Source organism: Anoplophora glabripennis, unplaced genomic scaffold (genome assembly GCF_000390285.2).
Source record: "Anoplophora glabripennis isolate ALB-LARVAE unplaced genomic scaffold, Agla_2.0 scaffold304, whole genome shotgun sequence".
In the NCBI taxonomy this organism is placed as follows: Eukaryota; Metazoa; Arthropoda; class Insecta; order Coleoptera; family Cerambycidae; genus Anoplophora; species Anoplophora glabripennis.
Window position 1 is genome coordinate 538,045 of NW_019416405.1, and position 25,999 is coordinate 564,043.

The window sequence follows — 25,999 nt, forward strand, 5'->3', positions numbered from 1 at the left end:
GTTATTTACACTTTAAAGGGTAAGTACCATTTACTAGTCGAGGACGATTTTGCGCCCGAGCGAAGCGAGGGCTGGCAAGGGAGTCCGAGACTGGTAAATTATACTTAACTGCTGCGTGGTGTATAACATTTTATCTGCTCCCATAGTTCTTTATGGTTCATGAAATAAAGATTAGGTTTTACTTTTTGACATTTCTTAATCAATTCATTTTGACATTATTCGAAATTTTGCAAAGGCCTTGATTGTTTGGATTTCTAAGGTGTTTACATAAACAAAGCTACATAAAAGTTGCAATTTTGCTGGTTTTGAATTATTATTTTTAAACGAGTGATTTTTAAATAGAAAGTGCAGCAAATGCTGCCTGCGAATTTTTATTGCCGAAAAGTCGAAAGTGCGCTACGGACGAGCATATAGAAATGTCAAAGAACCGTGGCAGAACAAAAATACTGGTGTATCTGAAATGTCACTGCTAGCATATTTCATGGAGAAGTCAAGAACTTTAAAGTCACCAGCAAGTTTGTAGAGTGAACACTCAATTATCAAGTCAATTATTTTCATAGAGGAGAACGTGGATATATCAAAATAACCCAAGCTGAGAGCAATTTTCCAAAACAACAAGAAGTAGTAACAAATTATATCTACGTAATATTTTACAAATTTTGCTGAACTTTTAATCAAAATTCCTACAGCACTGTTAGAGAGGCTTCCATATTTGGCTTTTCCAACCGGAGCAATGGACGGATACTTACAAACTTTTCAGCCTGGGGCAAGTCGTGCATAAAGACGTTGGGACCGAAGATATCCCCGCTCTGTCTAATCTCAATATTTCTAGAGCCGCAGTACCATTTAGGTTTGGAAACGTGGACAGTTCCCTGGCATCCGACAGGATCCTATTAAAAAAGGATATAAATCAAAACAAATTAGATATTATTATCATTATTACATTCTTCTTGTGATTTATTTTTTCCCGTTTTTCGGGGATTCGTGTAGGACTGTAGTTAATCGAATCATCCCTTGAAAAGTTGAGAAGAATTAAAATTGGTTTTTCCCCTCTTGCATACATTCAAATTCACATCGAGAGAACAGGTTATTTTTCATAAAAATACGCTTTTACTTGACACTGGTATTTTCCAAGTAGGACATGTGAAATTTGCGATAAATTAATTAGTGAACGTTGACATAAAACATATCCTTTCATTCAAGTAAATTTAATTTAAAATACAATAACGCCAGACTATTTAAAATTACTATATCCTAGTTAAAATAGCGCATTCTTACTGTATATTATTCTGGCATGACCACTAATTGTTTTACGACGTTAGGTGTACCGCAAGGATCAGTCTTTGGACCACTTTTATTTGTTTTATTTATAAGCTGCTGTAAGGAAATCCTACTAAAAACTATTGTGTGCTGATGATCTGAAGTTATTTGACCCTATTGACTTAATCCAAGGTTACCAACCTGTTACAATAAGATCTGATAAAAAATAAATTCAATAAAAGCCTTTAATAGATTACCACTAATCTAATAATAATGATACCAAATATGGTTTTTAAAAACCATATTAAATAACTTACCTACCAATTTAAAATTATTAACGTCCACTTTAGAGAATATAATTATATTGTTTATAAGGATATATGGGTTAAAATATGTGGTTATTGCACATTAGAAGTATTTACTAATTGACAATTACCTTTTAAAAAATCTTATATCTCATAAATATTTTAATTGATTTTACTGATTAAAGCAGATCATTTTGTTTTCTCTTATGTCTTGAGCAATAGAGCATCGAAACGACTTGGTGATCTTTCACGTTTTAAGTAGGCACTAAAGAAGAGAAATGGCAATATAAAGAACTGAATAAATAGTACCATAATTTTTCTTTTGAGATATCGAAAATATGCTATGAAAGTATTCTTTTCCTTCCTTTCGATCTACAGGAAGTTAATTTAAAAGAAGTATCTTTTCCAGCCTTTAACGTTTTTCCATTCGACAAACAAAAACATAAATCGGTTCATTGTAAATATAGTAGTCAGTAACTACCACTTTATGTTAATGTTCTGCGGCATATTAAGTTGATCCTTTCGATATTCTAGCTTTCTAAATGAGTACAGTCAATTTTGTTAAAAAATTCTTTTAGTTAAAGAGGATTTTTTTACGTTTCTTTAATTCCTACTTTTACCAAATATGAGTACGCCTTTTATTATTTTTTTTTTAAATATTATAAGGAGCTGAGCAATACTCAGATAATTTAAAATCCATTTATACCTATGCTGATTAGTGATTAGTAGGTACAGATTAGGTTAAAATAGTTTTCAAGAAAATAATTCATGGATGATGTAAAGGTTTATTTTAACAATTTATATTTTTCAGAACCTGTGAAATACCGAAATAAACTGAAAGTATACGACGAGTAACTTCATACAACACAGATTACTTTTTCTTTTTCACTTTTCATTGTCAGTATCAAAACAATTACAAAAATAAGTAAGTGTTTCATGTTTCTCTTATTTAAAGAAAATATTTTTCATTTTATAATCTGTTTGTTTCGATTCTCAATATAATTTTAGGATATCTACTAGAGAAGCATATTCTCTAATCGTTATAATTGATAACTATTAATGAAAAGGAGCAGATGTTGCAAGTATAATTTATCGGAATTTGGGATTTCCAGAAATTTATTAGATTTGTTTATACTCTGTAGTAGTAAAATTATTTGACATTTTAATGATAACGCTAGAAATTAGGTTGTGAATTGAATTAACCAGTTGTTTGTTGTGACTTTAAGTATGACAGCTTAAAACTTTACCAAATACAGTGGGTGAAATTGAAGACAGTGATTCAAATCCGTCAAAATTTGTTACACGCCTTATTTTCTAATTACACACAGTACGCAGCTTTAGGACTAGAAGGCGGAAACATTTCTGGAATGTAAAAAATGATACGTCATGTAAATTTTCGCCAGTTCGCCCTTAAATGACATTGGTTAATGAACTATGAGGCACCAAGGTCGACGTTCGATCACCTTCCTTGATGGTTCTGCACTGGTCCTGCAGCGAAGTCCGTCTCAGTTTGGAAAATTGCCCCCTCCGGATTTTGCTCAACTTTGGAATCTGGTCGATTGGAGCTGGTTGTGGACTTAGTTATTTTTAGTAATGTAATGTTATATTGCGGCTTCCCAGTTCGAATCTCGCAATTTTCGGAGAACTTTTCATTTAACAAAATCAGAAAGTGGGGTGATTTTCCTATCTCTTTAGCATGTTGTTGATGGTTGCTCTGCCGGCAGCATCGGCTTCTGTCGTGTCCTCTTCTGGGGCTTTTTTGATTGTGGGGCGACTGAGAGCTTCGGCGCAAATTTTCGAAATATGCCAAAATTGTATATTTCGAGCAGAAATTGTATATTTCTGCTTCATGTGGAGGGAAGTCTGGGTGCCATAGGACGTTTCTACTTTACTCTACGTAAAGCGATTGAAGACGCCTTCGTGGTTCAGATTAGAAAGTTGAGCAAAAATTTAAAACCCATATGATTAGGCTTAGGGTACAGTGAAGAATAGAGGCTTTGTTTTAAATCCCATGACTGTTGCTTGTGTCTCTAGCTTCTATTTGAACTTAAAACCGCAGCTATCCACTATGGCCGTATCTTCAGACACGACTTGTGTACTTTGTGTAAGGTAAAATTAATAACCCTTCAGTGAAGTCAAGTTTCTGTTTTTGTCAATAAGTAACAAAAAATATACGACTACGCAAAAAAGTTATAAGGATTTTTTTTGTCAAGAAATAATAAATAAAATTGCTGATAACATAATATCTAACAAACGATCGATCTTTCGAAGTTGATAGGAAATAAATTCTATTCTCTATACAATGCACTTACTTTTTTTGTTTCAGGACATGAAAAATGTATTTGCACAACAAAGCTATTTATGATAATTGAACCCTTTATTGTCCTTTACCTCTAACTAGTAGCAATTTAAAATGCAACTCTTTTTAGGAATCTCCGGAATTGTTAAACGACACATCCTGCATAGTTTTTAATTAATTTAAAAGTATTTTCATTTTTATAGTTTTCGTACGCTTGCATGTCCTTTATATTCAATTTTATCGGTTTATAGAACTACACAGGCTCATATATTTAGATTTTTATTTAATATTTATTCCACCCGATATCGGAAAGTTTGTGCGAGGAATTTCGGTATGAGCCTTATACGGCTCGACCGGAACAACAGTGAGAGAGAACATAATACTTGCAGCTTTCGCAGGCGTGGCAGGAAGGAGAACGCGTGGGCATCCACTCCGATCAGCGGGTTCCCCTTGAGCTCCAGCAGGGCCAGCGCGGGGGTCTTCTGCAGCAGGCCGCCAGTGATATACTTGATGCGGTTGCCCGATATGGATCTGGAAAGAGATAGGTGTCAGGGGACGCGATGTAAAACTTTCAGTAAGCAGCTGTCCGCTCAAAACTACCACGCTTTGCAGAAATGGCGCTCCTTCGCGTGCGCTACTTGTTGAGGGAACACATTTTTAAGCAGCAGAAATTACTCAAATTAAATATAAGCGATTTTTAGAAAATGTACCACAAATAAGTGATAGAACAAGAACATCTAAAATTTACTAATTAATTACTTAATAAGACTTAATGGACCAAGACCCTCCCGTTGTCTGTCTGTGGGATAGAGGATGTCAAATGAAAGCTTTCAAAACCCTCTACAAGTCAACTCAAGCATTTGCAGTGTCACTACTGAAGAATAGCGAAACATTTGTAAGCACTGGATACGACTATTCTAGAAACCATTACGGAACTACTCAGAAAATCACCATTACCGCCCTTAGTGGTCTTAGACCCAATAAGAACCGAAATGAACTTCAGAGCGGATGTAAGGCCCACAGAACTTAGCCCGAGAACAACAAACTGCAATTTTTCCACATGACAACGTACGAAAGATCGGTAATAACAAACAAAAACAAGAGCAGTCCTGTATTAGAACCATGTGGAACACCTGAGGAAGAAGAGCAATAACTCGAAGAAAAATTTTGAAATCTAACCGCAAAATGTTTAAATATTGCAAAAAAATGCAGGAGTTTAACTAGCAAATCTAAAAACCGAAACGTATGGAATTCGCCAAAAGAATATGGTGGTCTATCTGATCGAAGACTTTCTTACTAATGCTTAAAAGAATTATGTATTAAAGAAACTATATAATTTTTCACAAAACTTTGAATGCATATCTTCCACGTCATCAACTTCAATGAGAAACGTCCAATCAGCTCGAGAAGAGAGATCGTACAGTAGAGGACAATTTACTTCTGTGATGTTGTAGGTTAAAATGTGTGGTTTGTTTAATTTAAGATTGTTCAAAAAAAATTGTAATAACTATGTTTATAATCTGTTGTAATTCTTAGTTCACCAATTCTCCCGTATCTACCTTACTGTTATATAAACAATTTTGTATGGTTTAAATGCACGAAAGAAGAAATTTTAGACAATTGCTACTTACATTATGTATAGGTATACATGTATAGGTTCCGATTTAACCAGAACTTTAATTAAACGTATAAGTGCTCAAAATAAACAAACCATAAAACAGTAGTTGGTTAAGGGATATATTTCTGATTTAAAATATTAAAATTTCTAAATTTTACTTTAGTGGTTTACTTTAAGGGCACATCTAAGACACTCCCTGAACGAAAAGCAGACATAGGCACATAATATAAAATTGTATGACTACCGAAAACTTTTGGCAATTTTAATAAAATTCAAAGTTCGAGTGTAGTCCTTCAGAGAAGGGTTAAATACTTACAATTCCTGTAGGCCTGGCAGCTTTGTGATAGCAGTTGGAATTTGACTAAGGAAATTGTCATCCAGTTCGCTGAAACCATAATTTGAATACTTAAATGTTTCTGTAATTACACAATATAGTAGTCTTACTTTATTCTAGTAAACTAAATAGCTGATAAGGTTTAGATATTACAGAGCTTCGAAAATATAAAGCAACAAGAAAGTTAAAAATACACACGTATTATTTATTTTTATTTTTTTAGTATACACCGGTATTTCAACAGGGTGTCCCACCGGGAACTGCATCGATCGATATCTAGGAAAGTACTGCTCCGAAAATTTTTGAAAATTTGACAGCACGGCAGTGTCCCTAGGATGAATATATAGGGTGTCCCATTTAAATTAACGAAGTTGGTGTCGACTTCCAGTATAACCGGAAGTACTGGAGAGTTCTAGATATTTTAGTTGAGCCCCAGAGACATTGCCATGTTGCCAAATTTTAAAATTTTTCGGAGCAGTACTTTCCCAGATATCGATGGACGCAGTTCCCGGTGGGACACACTTACAAATGTTGTTAGGATCTACTTACAGAACCTTCAATGATGTGAGGTTAGCGAAGGCATCTTCGGATATTTCGTTGATTTGATTTCTTTTCATTAAACTGGAAAAGAGAATAATTAAATTATTATTACACAACTGCTAGATATAATTATAAGTAGAGCTGTCAGAACGAACTGCAGTTCAGTGGCGTGCCCAGCGGGTCTACCGAGACATGCGTGAGCCACTGCCTCAGAATGCTTTTCACGTTTACGTCACGTTAGTATACTGTTAACTTTGTTATCGTGCGAATGTTGCGTAATTAATTCCTATTCGTTGGTGTTTATGGTGGTGTATTGTAGACAATTTAATTTGTTGCTTTTTAATAATTAATGCATACGCCTATGTCACGCGACTCAGTTCTGACAGCCTTAATTAAATTTAAAAAATGACATAAAAATAACTCCGGCGTAGATTGTTTGTAAAAACTGCATACAATTGTAGGCAAGAAGAGGATTTTCTTTATGAAGAGATATTTGGTACTTTTTGACAGATATTAACAAAAAGAGTTGGTTCGTTAGTAGGTATTATAAAAATCGCTCACTTGCTCGCTGCTGAACAAATACTCTGCTTGAAAATTGCCAGTGCTTAGAAACCTTTTTTTTTGGACTGCTTATTAATTACTTCGCCTGTTCCTCCTGGACAAAGCAACGCTGATTAGGATATGTTGTTTTCCTTTGAATTATCTCATTGTTTATATTTTTTTTTACCTGTTCGTCCATGAAAATTATGAAATATAGTGCATTTTTCTCTCTGAACTTATAATTACGCTACAATTAGATTAATTAATTATAAATTTACGTGTACTTAATTGAAAAAAAAAAACAATTTTTTGGACAAATATACTATTCTTTTCAATAGAAATGAAAATATATATCACTGCAGTGTTCTTGTTTACCATAATAGAAAGGAAGCACTGGACATCCATAAAATCAACACACAATAAACACCGCTGCTTAAATATCTGAACGTAGGAGGTTTCCATCGAAGACATAAACATACTAGACACCATTTCCGTTCAGCTGCTGACAGGAACCGTTGGTAGGCCAAGCATAAAAGCCGACTTCACGTCTAAAAAATCTGAAGTGAAATACGCACCACAATGCTAATAACAAACGAGAATCGCGTGCGTGACAAGCATGGCGTGCCAGGATATTACTCGATCTTCTTGCTCGACCATCATCACGTCGCTCTAACAGTCGCGAGGACTTAACAGAAAAATATATGGCCGAGGTGTGAAGATGCACAGGGAATAGCAGAGAAGGACAGGAATAAGAGAATAAGCAGGTGAGGATTTTCTTCGTCGTCGACTAAAATTAGGTGGTTAAATATGTCTCATAAAACGTAAGAAACTAATTTTGTAGTAAAATAAACCCATCGCATATTTTATGGAAATTATGGGAATATGAGAAATATCTGATTTTAAAGATATTTTAATTCTTAATTTAGTGGCAATGTTAGTTCTTATGTAAATAACTTGTGATTACTCAATTAATATAGTTATGATAATTGTGCAAAATTTATAAGGGCCGTATTAAAGTATTCCTAAGGATAAGTTTAATTCAGTCGTAACCACATGAACTTTCTTGTCACACGTATCAACAGCAATAAAACTTCTCTTCGATACTAAGCATTGAATCCGGAAATGTCCTCGTGACAGCTCATAAACCAGACTATTTCTGTAGGCATCACGTATTTTAACATCGCAGCAAATTGTCGGGAAAATATGGAAGTGATTTTTTCAGATTTGCGAAATTGCTTTTATATTTACTTTATGCCAGGGCTTTGGGCCCTTGATATATTGCCTGTGAGTTTGTAGAGATTTCTTTATATTTAAACTGACAATAGAAATATGAGGAAACTTTTTTTATTGCCTCGTAACTTTTATGTTATAAGCCATAAATTACCATTGGGTCTGTGATGCATCTTAAACAGCATTCGCACGAGAACTGAGGTATTTTTTTTATCGAATTTGTATACAGGGTGTTAATGAACTTATGTCAAAAATTTAAAGGGGTGAAAAAGGAGCAAAAACTGAGTTAACTGATGTTACAAACTTGTATCGGAAGAAGCTAATTAAAAATGTGTTTAAAACTGTTTTGGAACTGCTGAAATACATATACCATATGGCGGCGAGTACTTACAAAAAAATCAGCAGTTCTCAAAAGGTGTCTCCTTGCATTGTTAAGGTAAGTTAGATTTTAAAATTATATACTCATCACAAATCCGTGTATTTACCTCATTTTGGCATAACGGACTTGTGGCAAAAATATTTGACAAAAGTTCATTAACATCCTGTATATTTTCAAAACTAAATGCAAATTAAGTTTGTTTTACCTTTAAAACAGATTTATTACAGATAAATTCATAAAAATTCTTATTAATTGTCTCTCATTTTAAGGTGCTTTATTACGACATATTTGCTATACCGAGAAGAACCAAAATCCCTTGTAAATTGTAAAAGAACATCGTTGACATGAAGACATACCTTTGGGTTCGGTTTAGAAGACTGGTAGAATAAGTAAATAAGAGTAGCAGAAAGTTTTGTATCGAATGTTAAAATCTATTACATTTCTTTTGGTTCATTGACATTAAAATTTGAAGTTGATTAATTAGCGAGAATAAAATGTTCAGCACCATAGCCATGAGTATTAGAAATATTCCAATAATCTGATTGGGTTCTAACAAAGAGAAACGTTTACAGAACATCTACATACTTTCAACGTTATATTTTCACCAACATTAAAGATAAGTTTAAGTGAAGTGAAGCGAGTGTATAAGTTTAAGTGAAGTGAAATATAAGTTTAAGTGAAGGTAAGTGAAGTCAGTTTTTTCAAACTTTTAACTATGTTTCCATTTTGTGAAAGGACAGTGTGCCTGTATGTTAAAAACTTTTATTTACACATTTTTCTACGAAAATTATATATAAAAATATGATTAATCCTGCACATAGCCTTTTTTATTGACCTATCAATCTCAATCCCCTGCATCTTTACTGCGTAAGATAAAATCAATTTTCCATTATATTAACTTTAAAATTGAGCCATATCTCCTGCCCGTATTTTAAAGAATTATTTTCGCAAATTTTGACAATAACTTAAACGATAAATTCCGATTACTATGGAGATAGAATCCCAAAGAATCGCCGGCCCTCAGTTGGAAATATAGGACAACCTTCATCCGATATTCACAAGAAATATTGCCTTAAGTAAAACGGGCATGAAATGAGATATTCATCGTGAATAATACGCTCATTTGTAAACTTTATCATAATGTAAACATATTTTTGGTCGAGTATGGTGGAATATTGTTAAGAGTTTTGGTCGTCTCGAAGAAAAAAATGGACCTGCATTCAGTACAAACACGTCATAATGTTTGCTGATGTTTAAAAAGGTTTCTTGTGAATATAATAGTTTGAGAGGTAATAAAATTTATCATATACGGAATAAAAAATATACTTACAGCACCACAAGGCTGTCCATAGGTGGAAAAGCTTCAGCTGATAAGGAAGTTATTAAATTATTACCAATGTTTCTGAAAAATATAACAACTCAAATTAGAACATACACAATAATTTATAGGATTTATGTATTTGGTCTTGTTCAATTTAAAATACGAATAGATATTTATTTTCTTTGCTGTTCACTTTTATAGCCAATTAGTTAAAGCAGTGCCAATTGTTCACGTAAAATTTCACAACAGTTGTTAATAAGGGTTTAGCTTTATTTGATTGTGGTGATGTGGGTGAATGTTTGTTGAATAAAACTTGCCAGTATTGTGATCAAGGTATATTATTCAATTTTGTATAAACTAAATATTATTCCAGACAGACTAGGTGTAAAAATTACTTACCATAAAATGTTAATACAGTTTTCGCCCGAGTTGCTAGTTTGAGCAATATTTTATGTTTCAGTTCACCTGTGGCATGATAACAATTTAACTTTATTATTTTGTAGTTCTTTTATTACTTTGATCCCATGGTTCAAAAGTTGGTTAAATGGCATCTTGCTATTCGGGAGATACTTTTTTAAACAGCATATAAGATTGAAACGGTTTGGCTTAGACTAAATATTTTTACCAATGGAAGGCTTAAATTGAAGGAATGGAAGAATGAAACTTCGAGTAGTGAGACACCTTGTACAATTAAACCAAATGAGGAGAAACTGATTTGGTGAAATTTTTAATTTTGAAAATTGCCTTATTAATACTTTCTACCAGAATTAAGGCGAATCATGTCTTAAATGGTACATACTTTCTACCAGAATTAAGGTGAATCATGTCTTAAATGGTACATTCTGTAGTAAACGAACGGCAATGTCAAAAACATCCTACTGGTCATTTCAGCTTTTGCAATACACACACCATGCATGAGTAATCACCTGTAAATTTAGATTAAGTCAATCCACGTCAAGTGGCATTTTCGGTTTTTGCTAAGAAAATAATCTGCCGCATGTGACGCAACCTACACGGTTTATGTGTATAATTAAGTGAATAAATGTCAATAAAATCCATTGAAATTATGCTATCTGAATTGGGATTAATTAAATAAACTCGTTTTATTGCACATGCAGTTTACATAATTTTGCGCCGATTACAGCCATATACTATGGAGGGTCAACATTATTTTACGTCAAAGTGCACTGCGTGTGTTCCAATCAGTCATCTTTTCCAATCAAAACGGATATTAAAAGTTAATAAGAATTTAATGTGTATCTGACATGGGGAACGGTTTAACGGCTTGTACTTTGTATATGTATTTATTACTGTAATTAATTTGCTCATTATTATTTAATTGCAAAGAATAAGTATGTCAAAAAATTGCAAACTTATATTTTTATTAGAAATCAAGTGTTCAAAAACAGAGTTTCATATTTTCAATAATTTAGTGCTAGTTTTTTATGTTCAATAATAACACAGGCTCAATCACCTACCAGTTTTGAGAAAATCACCCCTAAAGTGTGCAAATTCCTGTATATGTGATCCAAATGGGGTGTAATCGTGGATAACGATTAGAGGAGATTAGGAAACTATATCCTTACGTATGTTGAAGCGTTGAATTCAATTTTGTAGTCAGAATTATTCCATTGACCCCAAACTTTCATAAAACCTCAATAACCTAAGATAATGTTACTATTATTCTGGTTGTTTTTGGAAGTATGTGATTTAAAAACAACAAAAAGCGATACTGAAGTTTCCTGGCTGTCTGAAATATTAAATAAAATAACACAGATTATTATTAAAATCTAAGTCGATCACAAAACTGGTAAGTTCGGATTTGCACATGAGCAACGACATTAAATTATTCGACGGCGCATGCGCAAATTCTTAGTAATAATGGTGATGTATGGACTATGTAAATAATGTAATGATCAGCGAACTGAATTTATTTGTCACTGTTCTGTGACAGAAAACAACGTGTATTACAACATACTCAAGGGTTGAGTAGATCAACAACTTTTCTTGATCAATTTTTTAGCTAAAATCTAATTGAAATGAATTATATCTTTTACAATACGGTCTGTCTAAGCCTGAAGTTATATTATTTAAAGAATATTTGTCTGACCGAGTTAAATTAATTGTATCGAAGGAATAATAAGGATATGTCACACAAAGTTGTCTCAGAAATAGTTCGTTAAGGAACTACACAGTGAGGAAGTGTCGAAATATTTTGTTTTGTTCAAATTGGTTTCCGAAATCTGAAAACACAGACTATACTGTGTCGTTCTTAAACTGCATTACGTACTTCCGTAAATAGGTCCAACTAATCAAAAGTTTATTAAGAAAATTGGTATGCTTATTAGCGTAATATTAACGTCCATAAATTAGATGCATGTCAGCATATTCGCTATAGGAATAATGCTCCATCATTTAGTTTTGTGTACTCGTTCAATCAAACAATTTTGACAAGTGTTGTCAATAACACATTAGTAAAGACACAAAAATGACTGGTATTTTATTGCATTTGTAACAAAAGCCGGAACGCGTGGTAGTTTATTTGTTAGTTCTTGGAACGGATGAGCCAACTCAGACAGTAAAATATTTGGGTAAACAATAATTATTGAAAAGTTATGGGTTTTCAAGTAGGTTTAGTGTCGCAATAAATTTGCAAAGCCGTCCTTCGGAGAAAGGACCCCGCAATAATCTTATGGAAATTGGGTTTCTGTCAAATTGTCTGAATTTTTGATATGTTGTAGATTTTGTCATCCTGAACAAAAGTCTCCATGGGCACAAAGTGTCAAAATGAACATTTTGGCAGCTACGGAGCTGCCAAAGCTCCCCTGACCCGTTGCAAAACTATTCATTTTCAATACTGTTTACAGATGTCAAAAGCATATTTTAATTATTCTAATATATAGGGTAATGTTTTTGAGGTCACTGGATTCAACCCTCATGTCAGATTGGACAAATTGACCGTTGACAGCTGTCAATACACTGTCAACGAAGAACAAAAAAGTAAATATTCTCTTTTCACATTGAGAGTTTGGGCTTTTGAGGGAGCTGAATTCAATTCTCATGCCAGATTGGCAAAATTGACAGCTGTCAACTGTCAATTTTTCCAATCTGGCATGAGAATTGAATTCAGCGACCTCAAGAACCCAAACTCTCAATGTGAAAAGAGAATATTTACTTTTCTATTCTTCGTTGACAGTGTATTGACAGCTGTCAACGGTCAATTTGTCCAATCTGACATGAGGGTTGAATCCAGTGACCTCAAAAACATTACCCTATATATTAGAATAATTAAAATATGCTTTTGACATCTGTAAATAGTATTGAAAATGAATAGTTTTGCAACGGGTCAGGGGAGCTTTGGCAGCTCCGTAGCAAAATGTTCATTTTGGCACTTTGTGCCCATGGAGACTTTTGTTCAGGATGACAAAATCTACAACATATCAAAAATTCAGACAATTTGACAGAAACCCAATTTCCATAAGATTATTGCGGGGTCCTTTAACAATGTTTTTGCACAATTTGACTTAGACCGTCGGGGCCATATGTTGGACACCTGGGAGCGACGGTTTAGCCCATGGTGACGTAAAAAATCGATATTTCTAATAACGCGCGAAATACATTCGAAAAGACGTAGAAATTCCAAGATATTTAAATAAGATGCTAGAATGTTGTGAGAAAAATAATAAGAAAACAAAAAAGCGGGTTTTAAGCCGAATTTCCAAACCGGAAGGAAAAAATAAACGAAAATGAACAAACCCGCAACGGGTCCCAAAAGGAGTCATAAGAGGAAGGTGCTGGGTTACTTATAATTTCAGTTTAATCTCAAAATTATCCATATAGTTGTAAATTCAGTCAATTAGATATCAATATGGTATAGTTAAGCCATTTCAACCCCCGATATTCAGGGATCCCACCAATAAGATAAGAACAGAAACTTCTGGACCCAAGAAATGGGCGTGTCGAAGCGAGGTGTCGAATTCAGGAGAGATCTCCGAAAAAAAGGCAGTTTTTCCTTGGGTTCCACACTGAGCAGTCTACTTAGTTTTAGAGTCTCGGGTTAATTTAATAATGGATACAGTCTTTCCAAATTTTGCTATGGATCTCGCATTCCCTGAATCTCGGTACGCCGTCGGGTGTAAATGAATCAATAATGTTTGTTCGAGTCTTTTGTGTTACCGTTGTTTTGTTTTTATTCCTAGAAAATATTGGTTTTTTTTTTTGTTTTTTCAACTTAGGTGTCATCCTGTATAGCCAAAATAAAGTATTTTAAAAATTCCTGAAGTCATTGGACTGAGAATTTATTAATTCGACATACCGTATTTTGCCTATTAGCGATAATTGTTGAGTGTCATTCGCGTAGTACTGAAACAAAGTTGTTGATCTACCAACAGGAGAGTAAAGGTGAGGGATCGTGAGCGGTACAAGAGATAGGGGAGAATGCTTGGTGGTCCTGATACTCACAGGACCTCGAGATGCTTAAGTGCGGTCAATGCCTCTGCGGGGACGACGCGCAGCCGGTTGCCGTCGAGGCGCAGGCTGCGCAGCTGCGGTGCCGTCTCGAAAGCGTCGTCGTCCACTCGCCAGATCTCGTTGCCGCCCACCTGTCTGGCTCAACAAGACCGGTGATGGTCAAACACGCGCACACACAGAAAACGGTTCGGCATGCACTGGTTAGTATGTAAATATGATATCAATATTCATGCGTCAGGCTCGTATTAACAGACAAAAAAGGTCACCGATGAAATTAAAATGATCAGCGTCTGAAATCCTATTTCTTTCAGTCCTCATTTGTGAAGCAGTGACCTTTTTTAAATATGTGTGATACTTCAAAAGAAAGAGAAGCATGAGACTTAACAGGAAACCGCTGTTTTTATGGATGGCAGTTTAAAAAATAAAAATAATTCTGTTCTTATTGGCAGAGACCACCAGTTACACCCCCTACGCGATGTATACAAGGTGTTCTACAAGCTCTATTGTAACGAAACTTTATTAATTTATTGTTATAGAAATCTTCATTTTTATTTATCAGGCTACTTTGAAATATGAAATTATATTATTTAAAATGCTTGTAACTTCTAAATAAAATATATTATTTACCAGTCGAGGACGATTTTGCGCCCGAGCAGAGCGAGGGCTGGCAATAGAGTCCGAGACTGGTAAATTATACTTAACTGCTGCGTGGTGTATAACATTTTATCTGCTCCCACAGTTATTTATGGTTCATGAAATAAGGATTAGGTTTTATTTTTTGACATTTCTAATAAGATTGCACAGTTTTTGAAACATCCTGAAACATATACAGGCCATTCATTCCAAAGAACATCGGCAACGTTACTGGCTATTACAGGAGTTGATGTATTAGCAATCTAGAGACATGATGGGTGGAAATCAGCCACAAGTGCAGAAGGTTATGTTGCTGACAGTTTAAGTAACAAAAATGAAATAACTAACAGGATTCTTTACAATGACACTTCAACTCCAAGTTCTAGTAGTAGGTCCCATCATGCTGTTTTAATGGATAAGTCAGATAATATTGAGCTTCCGTTGACTGAAATGGAGCGGTAAAATCATTTTGAGAAAAAGGTGACAATTAGTAAACGCGAGGGGAATAATTATCCATATTTTATAAATGTTACTTAATGTAATAACTGTACAATTATCATAAATATTCATTCATAATAATTAATAAAATGTAATGTTCATTAAATATTTCTAATAGTGGGAGCAGATAACCTTTTTTGTTCTTTCCATATCACTAAAATGGATAGAAAATAATGAATCAAATCAGATTTGAAATGTTGTAATGGGACTTTTATCCATAACTTCCAACTAATTTTGCCGTATTTAGTTACCTAAGCATTAGACATTTTACCAGATTAAAAATTTTAAACGTGCCAAAAAGTCCTTTTTTGCATTCAACCAATAAGATGTAACTAGGGCCATCTGTCGACGAGTAAAATTGATAAATTTGTAAAATTTCTCCTCTAAAATGTAAAGGTGATCAATGGGATGGATAAATTGCTGATGTTCGAATTTTTTCTTTCATTTAATACCTCACAAATTGAAAATGGGGAGCATTAGCAGTTTCTATTTAAAACTATGTGTTAAACCTCACATTATAAGCAATAAGGATAATGATGTGCCCTACCATGAGGCATTTCATTTAAATGTTAATTAGCTGAACACGAATTGTCTCATTTTATTGAGGTATTGAACAAATTATATTTTATTTTGAGAAAATTTAATTCATTAGCCACTAACTGTTAATTTTATACCTATAGTTTTATAATTCTTATAAAATTAGTAATGCTTTGTTTTTAAATATTCAAAGCTTACTTGTTAAAATAAAAGGTAATTAATAAAAGTAGTTAATCAAAATCTAAGCAGACAACACCTTAGTTATTTAGAATTTCTAGTTATTGATAAAAAATTTAAAAATTTTTCTNCTTATTATCGTAATATTAACGTCCATAAATTAGATGCATGTCAGCATATTGGCTATAGAAATAATGCTCCATCATTTAGTCTTGTGTACTCGTTCAATCAAACAATTTTGACAAGTGTTGTCAATAACACATTATTAAAGACAACTTAGACAGTAAAATATTTGAGTAAACAATAATTATTGAAAAGTTAAGGGTTTTCAAGTAGGTTTAGCGTCGCAATAAATTTGCAAAGCCGTCCTTCGGAGAAGGCCTCATGAAATTTAACAATGTTTCTGCACAAGTTGACTTAGACTGCCGGGGCCATATATTGGACATCTGGGAGCGACGGTTTAGCCCATGGTGAAGGAAAAAATCGATATTTCTAATAACGCGCGAAATACATTCGAAAAGACGTAGGAATTACAAGATATTTAAATAAGATGTTAGAATGTTGTGAGGAAAATAATAATAGATCAAATAGTTGGTTTTTAGGCGGATTTTCTAAGCTGTAAGGATATATTAACTGAGATTGACTAATCCGTCCAGTGTTCCTATAAGGAGTCATAAGAGGAAGGTATAGGGTTACTTATAAGTTAAGTTTAGTCTCAAAATTATCCATACAATTGTAAATTCAGTCAATTAGGTATCAACATGGTATAGTTAAGCCATTTCAACCCCCGATATTCAGGGATCCCACCAATAAGATAAGAACAGAAACTTCTGGACCCAAGAAATGGGCGTGTCGAAGCGAGGTGTCGAATTCAGGAGAGATCTCCGAAAAAAAGGCAGTTTTTCAGGCAGTTTTTCCTTGGGTTGCACACTGAGCAGTTTACTTAGTTTTAGAGTCTCGGGTTAATTTAATAATGGATACAGTCTTTCCAAATTTTGCTATGGATCTCGCATTCCCTGAATCTCGGTACGCCGGCCGTCGGGTGTAAATGAATCGATAATGTTTGTTCGAGTCTGTTGTGTTACCGTTGTTTTGTTTGTTTTGTTTTTATTCCTAGAAAATATAGGTGTTTTTTTGTTTTTTCAACTTAGGTGTCATCCTGTATAGCCAAAATAAAGTATTTTAAAAATTCCTGAAGTCATTGGACTGAGAATTTGTTAATTCGACATACCGTATTTTGCCTACTAGCGATAATTGTTGAGTGTCATTCGCGTAGTACTGAAACAAAGTTGTTGATCTACCAACAGGAGAGTAAAGGTGAGGGATCGTGAGCGGTACAAGAGATAGGGGAGAATGCTTGGTGGTCCTGATACTCACAGGACCTCGAGATGCTTAAGTGCGGTCAATGCCTCTGCGGGGACGACGCGCAGCCGGTTGCCGTCGAGGCGCAGGCTGCGCAGCTGCGGTGCCGTCTCGAAAGCGTCGTCGTCCACTCGCCAGATCTCGTTGCCGCCCACCTGTCTGGCTCAACAAGACCGGTGATGGTCAAACACGCGCACACACAGAAAACGGTTCGGCATGCACTGGTTAGTATGTAAATATGATATCAATATTCATGCGTCAGGCTCGTATTAACAGACAAAAAAGGTCACCGATGAAATTAAAATGATCAGCGTCTGAAATCCTATTTCTTTCAGTCCTCATTTGTGAAGCAGTGACCTTTTTTAAATATGTGTGATACTTCAAAAGAAAGAGAAGCATGAGACTTAACAGGAAACCGCTGTTTTTATGGATGGCAGTTTAAAAAATAAAAATNGATCTATGGTATTATTTTTGTTAAAATAGCCTACAGAGACGCTAACTAAATAAATTATATCTCTACACCTATAGTAAAACAGTCTATATTTAACAGCACTATTTGCTAGAACCTTCGCCTCACTACTAGTTACATAAATTAGTGCTAGCGATGACATATCTACGTATATATAAATATATACAAATATTTAAAGGCACTAAAAGCTACTATCCTGCTTGCACATGTTAAAATAATACCTCTAAAGTTCAATGACAATATAAATATTGTTTATAATGAAATAAATAATATTTATTAGGCTATATATTTTTTATTAAATTACTTGTACTTCAAGTATGTATGTACGCAACAAAAGAGATGCGTATATGAATCGGCTATGGAATTGTAACACTTAACATGGCTTCAGATTACCTATTGTTTGTAATNATGATATCAATATTCATGCGTCAGGCTCGTATTAACAGACAAAAAAGGTCACCGATGAAATTAAAATGATCAGCGTCTGAAATCCTATTTCTTTCAGTCGTTATTTGTGAAGCAGTGACCTTTTTTTAAATATGTATGATACTTCAAAAGAAAGAGAAGCATGAGTCTTAACAGAAAACCGCTGTTTTTAAGGATGGCAGTTTAAAAAATAAAAATAGAAAAATTGCTGATGTTCGATTTTTTTCTTTTATTTAATATCCTACAAATTAAAAATTAATAGCAGCACATAAATTAAAAATGGGGAGCGTTAGCAGTTTCTATTTATAACTATGTGTAGAACCTCACATTATAAGCAATAAGGATAATGCCCCACCCTGAGGCATTTCATTTAAATGTTAATTAGCTGAACACGAATTGTCTCATTTGTTGTACCAATTATAAGATTATTGCGGGGTCCTTTAACAATGTTTTTGCACAATTTGACTTAGACCGTCGGGGCCATATGTTGGACACCTGGGAGCGACGGTTTAGCCCATGGTGACGTAAAAAATCGATATTTCTAATAACGCGCGAAATACATTCGAAAAGACGTAGAAATTCCAAGATATTTAAATAAGATGCTAGAATGTTGTGAGAATAATAATATGTAGATCAAATAGCTGGTTTTTAGGCGGATTTTCTAAGCTGTATGGATAGATTAACTGAGATTGACTAATCCGTACCGTGTTCCTATCGGAGTCATAAGAGGAAGGTGCTGGGTTACTTATAATTTCAGTTTAATCTCAAAATTATCCATATAGTTGTAAATTCAGTCAATTAGATATCAATATGGTATAGTTAAGCCATTTCAACCCACGATATTCAGGGATTCCACCAATGAGATAAGAACAGAAACTTCTGGACAAAAGAAATGGGCGTGTCGAAGCGAGGTGTCGAATTCAGGAGAGATCTCCGAAAAAAAGGCAGTTTTTCCTTGGGTTCCACACTGAGCAGTCTACTTAGTTTTAGAGTCTCGGGTTAATTTAATAATGGATACAGTCTTTCCAAATTTTGCTATGGATCTCGCATTCCCTGAATCTCGGTACGCCGTCGGGTGTAAATGAATCAATAATGTTTGTTCGAGTCTTTTGTGTTACCGTTGTTTTGTTTTTATTCCTAGAAAATATTGGTTTTTTTTTTTGTTTTTTCAACTTAGGTGTCATCCTGTACAGCCAAAATAAAGTATTTTAAAAATTCCTGAAGTCATTGGACTGAGAATTTGTTAATTCGACATACCGTATTTTGCCTACTAGCGATAATTGTTGAGTGTCATTCGCGTAGTACTGAAACAAAGTTGTTGATCTACCAACAGGAGAGTAAAGGTGAGGGATCGTGAGCGGTACAAGAGATAGGGGAGAATGCTTGGTGGTCCTGATACTCACAGGACCTCGAGATGCTTAAGTGCGGTCAATGCCTCTGCGGGGACGACGCGCAGCCGGTTGCCGTCGAGGCGCAGGCTGCGCAGCTGCGGTGCCGTCTCGAAAGCGTCGTCGTCCACTCGCCAGATCTCGTTGCCGCCCACCTGTCTGGCTCAACAAGACCGGTGATGGTCAAACACGCGCACACACAGAAAACGGTTCGGCATGCACTGGTTAGTATGTAAATATGATATCAATATTCATGCGTCAGGCTCGTATTAACAGACAAAAAAGGTCACCGATGAAATTAAAATGATCAGCGTCTGAAATCCTATTTCTTTCAGTCCTCATTTGTGAAGCAGTGACCTTTTTTAAATATGTGTGATACTTCAAAAGAAAGAGAAGCATGAGACTTAACAGGAAACCGCTGTTTTTATGGATGGCAGTTTAAAAAATAAAAATAATTCTGTTCTTATTGGCAGAGACCACCAGTTACACCCCCTACGCGATGTATACAAGGTGTTCTACAAGCTCTATTGTAACGAAACTTTATTAATTTATTGTTATAGAAATCTTCATTTTTATTTATCAGGCTACTTTGAAATATGAAATTATATTATTTAAAATGCTTGTAACTTCTAAATAAAATATATTATTTACCAGTCGAGGACGATTTTGCGCCCGAGCAGAGCGAGGGCTGGCAATAGAGTCCGAGACTGGTAAATTATACTTAACTGCTGCGTGGTGTATAACATTTTATCTGCTCCCACAGTTATTTATGGTTCATGAAATAAGGATTAGGTTTTATTTTTTGACATTTCTTAATNGAACCTGAAAATTGGCCAGGTGTCTAGATTGTATTTTACTGACGTCGTATTTTTCAATAAGCATCCGAGCCAGTCATAAATTATGGCCGTGCAAACACGAAGTAATACTGCTCTAATTTTTATGAGTTTGTAGTTTCGGTATATCTAGGTTAGTAATTTAGGGGCCTCAAGGCAATCCTGAGCTTTTCTATAACGAATCACGACCTTCTCGAGGAAATAATGAAACTGAATTATTACCTCTGTATCGTTAATAAATAACATCCCGTGTTAACTTTTTTATTTTTGTTTATTACGAATTAGTACGAGCAAGCAATATTTTCACTTTGTTGCACAGTTTTTGAAACTAGAACATCCTGAAACATATACAGGCCATTCATTCCGAAGAACATCGGCAACGTTACAGAAGTTGATGTATTAGCAATCTAGAGACATGATGGATGGAAATCAGCCACAAGTGCAGAAGGTTATGTTGCTGACAGTTTAAGTAACAAAAATGAAATAACTAACAGGATTCTTTACAATGACACTTCAACTCCAAGTTCTAGTAGTAGGTCCCATCATGCTGTTTTAATGGATAAGTCAGATAATATTGAGCTTCCGTTGACTGAAATGGAGCGGTAAAATCATTTTGAGAAAAAGGTGACAATTAGTAAACGCGAGGGGAATAATTATCCATATTTTATAAATGTTACTTAATGTAATAACTGTACAATTATCATAAATATTCATTCATAATAATTAATAAAATGTAATGTTCATTAAATATTTCTAATAGTGGGAGCAGATAACCTTTTTTGTTCTTTCCATATCACTAAAATGGATAGAAAATAATGAATCAAATCAGATTTGAAATGTTGTAATGGGACTTTTATCCATAACTTCCAACTAATTTTGCCGTATTTAGTTACCTAAGCATTAGACATTTTACCAGATTAAAAATTTTAAACGTGCCAAAAAGTCCTTTTTTGCATTCAACCAATAAGATGTAACTAGGGCCATCTGTCGACGAGTAAAATTGATAAATTTGTAAAATTTCTCCTCTAAAATGTAAAGGTGATCAATGGGATGGATAAATTGCTGATGTTCGAATTTTTTCTTTCATTTAATACCTCACAAATTGAAAATGGGGAGCATTAGCAGTTTCTATTTAAAACTATGTGTTAAACCTCACATTATAAGCAATAAGGATAATGATGTGCCCTACCATGAGGCATTTCATTTAAATGTTAATTAGCTGAACACGAATTGTCTCATTTTATTGAGGTATTGAACAAATTATATTTTATTTTGAGAAAATTTAATTCATTAGCCACTAACTGTTAATTTTATACCTATAGTTTTATAATTCTTATAAAATTAGTAATGCTTTGTTTTTAAATATTCAAAGCTTACTTGTTAAAATAAAAGGTAATTAATAAAAGTAGTTAATCAAAATCTAAGCAGACAACACCTTAGTTATTTAGAATTTCTAGTTATTGATAAAAAATTTAAAAATTTTTCTATCATAATATCATATAATATCATTACAAAATATTATATTCTCGAACAAAAATTAATATACTTGTCTTATTATTTTCCCAAGACATTCTAAATGATCTATGGTATTATTTTTGTTAAAATAGCCTACAGAGACGCTAACTAAATAAATTATATCTCTACACCTATAGTAAAACAGTCTATATTTAACAGCACTATTTGCTAGAACCTTCGCCTCACTACTAGTTACATAAATTAGTGCTAGCGATGACATATCTACGTATATATAAATATATACAAATATTTAAAGGCACTAAAAGCTACTATCCTGCTTGCACATGTTAAAATAATACCTCTAAAGTTCAATGACAATATAAATATTGTTTATAATGAAATAAATAATATTTATTAGGCTATATATTTTTTATTAAATTACTTGTACTTCAAGTATGTATGTACGCAACAAAAGAGATGCGTATATGAATCGGCTATGGAATTGTAACACTTAACATGGCTTCAGATTACCTATTGTTTGTAATTATTCATTTATCGCATTTTCAGGACTTTAATTAACTGAATATTTTGAAGGCATTGAAAAAATAAATTATTAACAACTTCTTGCGTCATAAAAGGTCAGTCAGGATTTTACAAACTTAGTTTTGCTTCTCAGATAGAAAAAGTAAGTACCCAATTGGGATACAGTCAAAAAAAGGATATTTCAATTAAATCAGTCATGTTAAGTCATGTAGTATTTCTTCTCAAGTTTTTGTAATTTGTTCTTAAAACAAAATGTTCATTCTGTTTTTTTTTTCACGTAATTAACTAAAAGTGACTCCACAAACAAAAAAATCATGTCACTTAGACCTACTTCTTTAGAGTAAAATACTAAAAACTTCCAAGTTACACACACTATAGGCTCCAAAATATAAAAATATAAAATTCAAATTATACAGGGTGACTCTTTTTCACCCTGTATAACGCAAACATGTGTCATAACGACACAGGCAGTTGTAACTGGTGAAAACTGAAGAATTTCCCTACAATCTCAGACAAGTTGTTCTTCTCTAGGCTAAAATTTTAAAACGACAGTGTCAAAAGTGTTGCATTTTTGACATAAAAAAACATTATTTGACTTCATTTGATAGGAATTTAGAAGTACGTTTTGAATTTATTTGGATTAACAATACCTCTATTTGAATATTGTGGATTTATTTTGAGAATTTATAAGTCTAAATGTTTGAAGTTGTAAATATTCGTAGGTACATGCTATTAAAACCCATAGTCCTAATAAGGCCAAATTACGTGCCTTCTTATATCGTTAAAAAAATAGGCCTTTTGCTTTTAAGTATTCAAATTAATATGCTCTAGCATTTTCCTTATCTAATTCTAATAATTCTAGCAAGAAAATTGCGTTTTAATTTAGTAAATTTATGAGACGGTAGTGGTTAAAATTAACATCGGCCTTATTTATGTCAAATTCCATAACTTTAATACTACCTCTTCAATAATTTGAAAAAATACAAGGGAAAATTATAAACAATTACCTCTGATATGAAAAATATTCTGTGACATTGGCGCATTCGCCATAAAGTTAAATTGAAAGTAATGTGAACGATATATCCCATGGATTGTATTTTTATTATTGCAACGGTAGCAAGTGATATTACAATTTTCAAAGCAGTATGAAATCAGTTTAAATTACCTACGTACGAATATTAAACGAATGAGAAAAGAAGATAAAGCAGCATATTAGGACAAAGTACATATTCTATAATCTTATATTACGGCGACATTTTGAGCTCGTTCACTTCTACTTGGGTTTTTGCCCGTCTAAAATTTAATATTCAATATTTTTTATGTTCAAGATTTGCATCAGAAAATGACATAAAACGAACACAGTTTAAAATTTTGTGATTTATTCATACGTTACTGTGGAAGATACATGTCTTGTTTTATCTGTTATGCAACTCCGCAAAACTTATGGGATGAGGTTGAACGTCAAGCTATCTATCATTTTTTTTGTTTGCATAATTCTCCGGTTCTTTGTAAACATAACATTCAAACACTAGAGAGAAAACAAAAGTATTTGCGCCCTGATTTATACACTTCGATGTTTCCAGTCGATGTTATATATGAATTATGAAGTTTAAAGGCTTTTCATTAATTTAAATCAATTATTCAATGTGTTATTGCTTCTTAACCTTTCGTTTCTTATCGTTCTCAAGCTTGGATGTTATTTCTTGCGTGAAAAATGTCATTCAATTTTGTTAATTTATCGAAAGATTAATCGTCCTTTCGAGACGCTTGATATGAAACTAAAAGGCACGTCAATGATTATTTTTCCGAAAGCTCTAAAATGACTTTAATAAAAAAATATTGAAAAGTTTTAATTTGTTTTTTTTTTTTACTAAATCGCGACAACAAAATAAATCTGCAGGCAGGCGGGCCATAAAACTAGATGTGAAAGGGGCCAGGACTGGCGGCAATTCGAATTCCGTCTCTTTGAAACTTTGACGCCTTCTGAAATTGCTCGAGGATGTGGGAAGTAGGCTTTTACCGGGTTGTTTAGAGCAAAGAGGTTTATTCAAGAAGCAATTTGAAAGGTCCTGCGGAACTGAGTTTTCACGCGTTTATGTTAAAAGCCGAAAGGGGACCCGAAGGATAAACGTATCCTTCTGGACCGAGAAAATCATAACAACGTACTTATATTAAGAAAAACAGTAACCACATACAGGACGTTCTCCCATATAGCACAAGATGTTTTATAAAAATTCACTTTTTGTTCATTATTAGTTTTAATATTCAAGGATTCGTTTTGGATATTCATAAATTCCCAAGATCTGAAAAAAATGTTCATTATTTGAACATGAGAAAGTAGAACAATAACATCATTGATACTTTTTTAATTAGAAAGAGTTTATTTCTAAGCCATTTTCTATAATATTCTTTAGAAAGCTTTTCAGTGGTGTAAATATTCTATTTTTCCTTCAGAACCTTCCTTTAATATAGTCGATGTTTAACAATTAAGAAGTTTACTCAAAAAATTAAATTTAATTAATAGTTTAGTACTATTTTAGTTTTTTAAAGTAGCTTTATTAATTTTTCCGCACATATGTCCAATTTACATAAATATGAAATGAAATAATTTAACGTATTAGACATATAGGTAATTGTTATTCTCTGAGCCATCTTAAGTGTTTGTCCATAGTCATAGTAACCACTTAGACATGCATTAGCCATGCTGGAAACAGTAATCTACTTACAAAGTGTGAAGTTTTGTTAACGGTTTAAGAGCTTCGGTGGGGATTTCTGGCAAACCACAACTCTGTAATAATCTGAAACAAAAAGGAAAGGTGTGTAATTACTACAAAGAGATAAAAAGTTTGTTTTTTATTGAACAGGTATTCGTTAGAAAGGACTCTCAGGGGCTTCAAGGATGACTGCTATAATGAACTATCAACAGATTTAAAGTGTTTGTATTATTTAAACACTAACTCCTGTTTACGTGGACGTAACTTGAAGCTGTAATTGTACAATCTGTAAACAATATTTTATTTCTAATCGGGTTTTTGCCCCATGTGGTTTGATTTGTGAGGATACAAACAATTTAAATAAAATTTGGGACACGTGGTGTTAAATTGTATGCGGTAAACTCTATTTTCAATCGAAAGTATTATCTTTGGGTCTCCTTGGAAAATTTTTAAGTTCGTCGAAAGCATTCGTTCAAGTCAGTTCACCCCAGATGCTGAAAAACTGGGCATTAAACACTCCAAACGCTTGAAAGCTTTCTGAAAGATATTACGTAAGGATGTTTCCATATGTCAAACGTTGGAAAAGTGCGCTATCATTATAGCTATATCTCGATATGTATCATACTGAATCCAAACAGAAAAAAATCTCCAGTATATACATATATATA

General features: G+C 33.6%; 1 protein-coding gene across 1 annotated transcript in view; it reads right to left on the bottom strand.

Annotated features, from left to right (window-relative positions):
• LOC108911291 (lutropin-choriogonadotropic hormone receptor) overlaps positions 1-25,999 on the bottom strand; it is a 38,259-nt gene that overhangs the window by 7,511 nt on the left and 4,749 nt on the right. The window contains exons 2-8 of the mRNA XM_023454453.1: positions 25,344-25,415; positions 19,802-19,945; positions 9,836-9,907; positions 6,366-6,437; positions 5,799-5,867; positions 4,252-4,395; positions 750-890 (exon numbers count right to left, since the gene is read on the bottom strand). Coding sequence (XP_023310221.1) covers positions 750-890; positions 4,252-4,395; positions 5,799-5,867; positions 6,366-6,437; positions 9,836-9,907; positions 19,802-19,945; positions 25,344-25,415 — 714 coding nt within the window. The remainder of the gene's footprint in view (positions 1-749; positions 891-4,251; positions 4,396-5,798; positions 5,868-6,365; positions 6,438-9,835; positions 9,908-19,801; positions 19,946-25,343; positions 25,416-25,999) is intronic.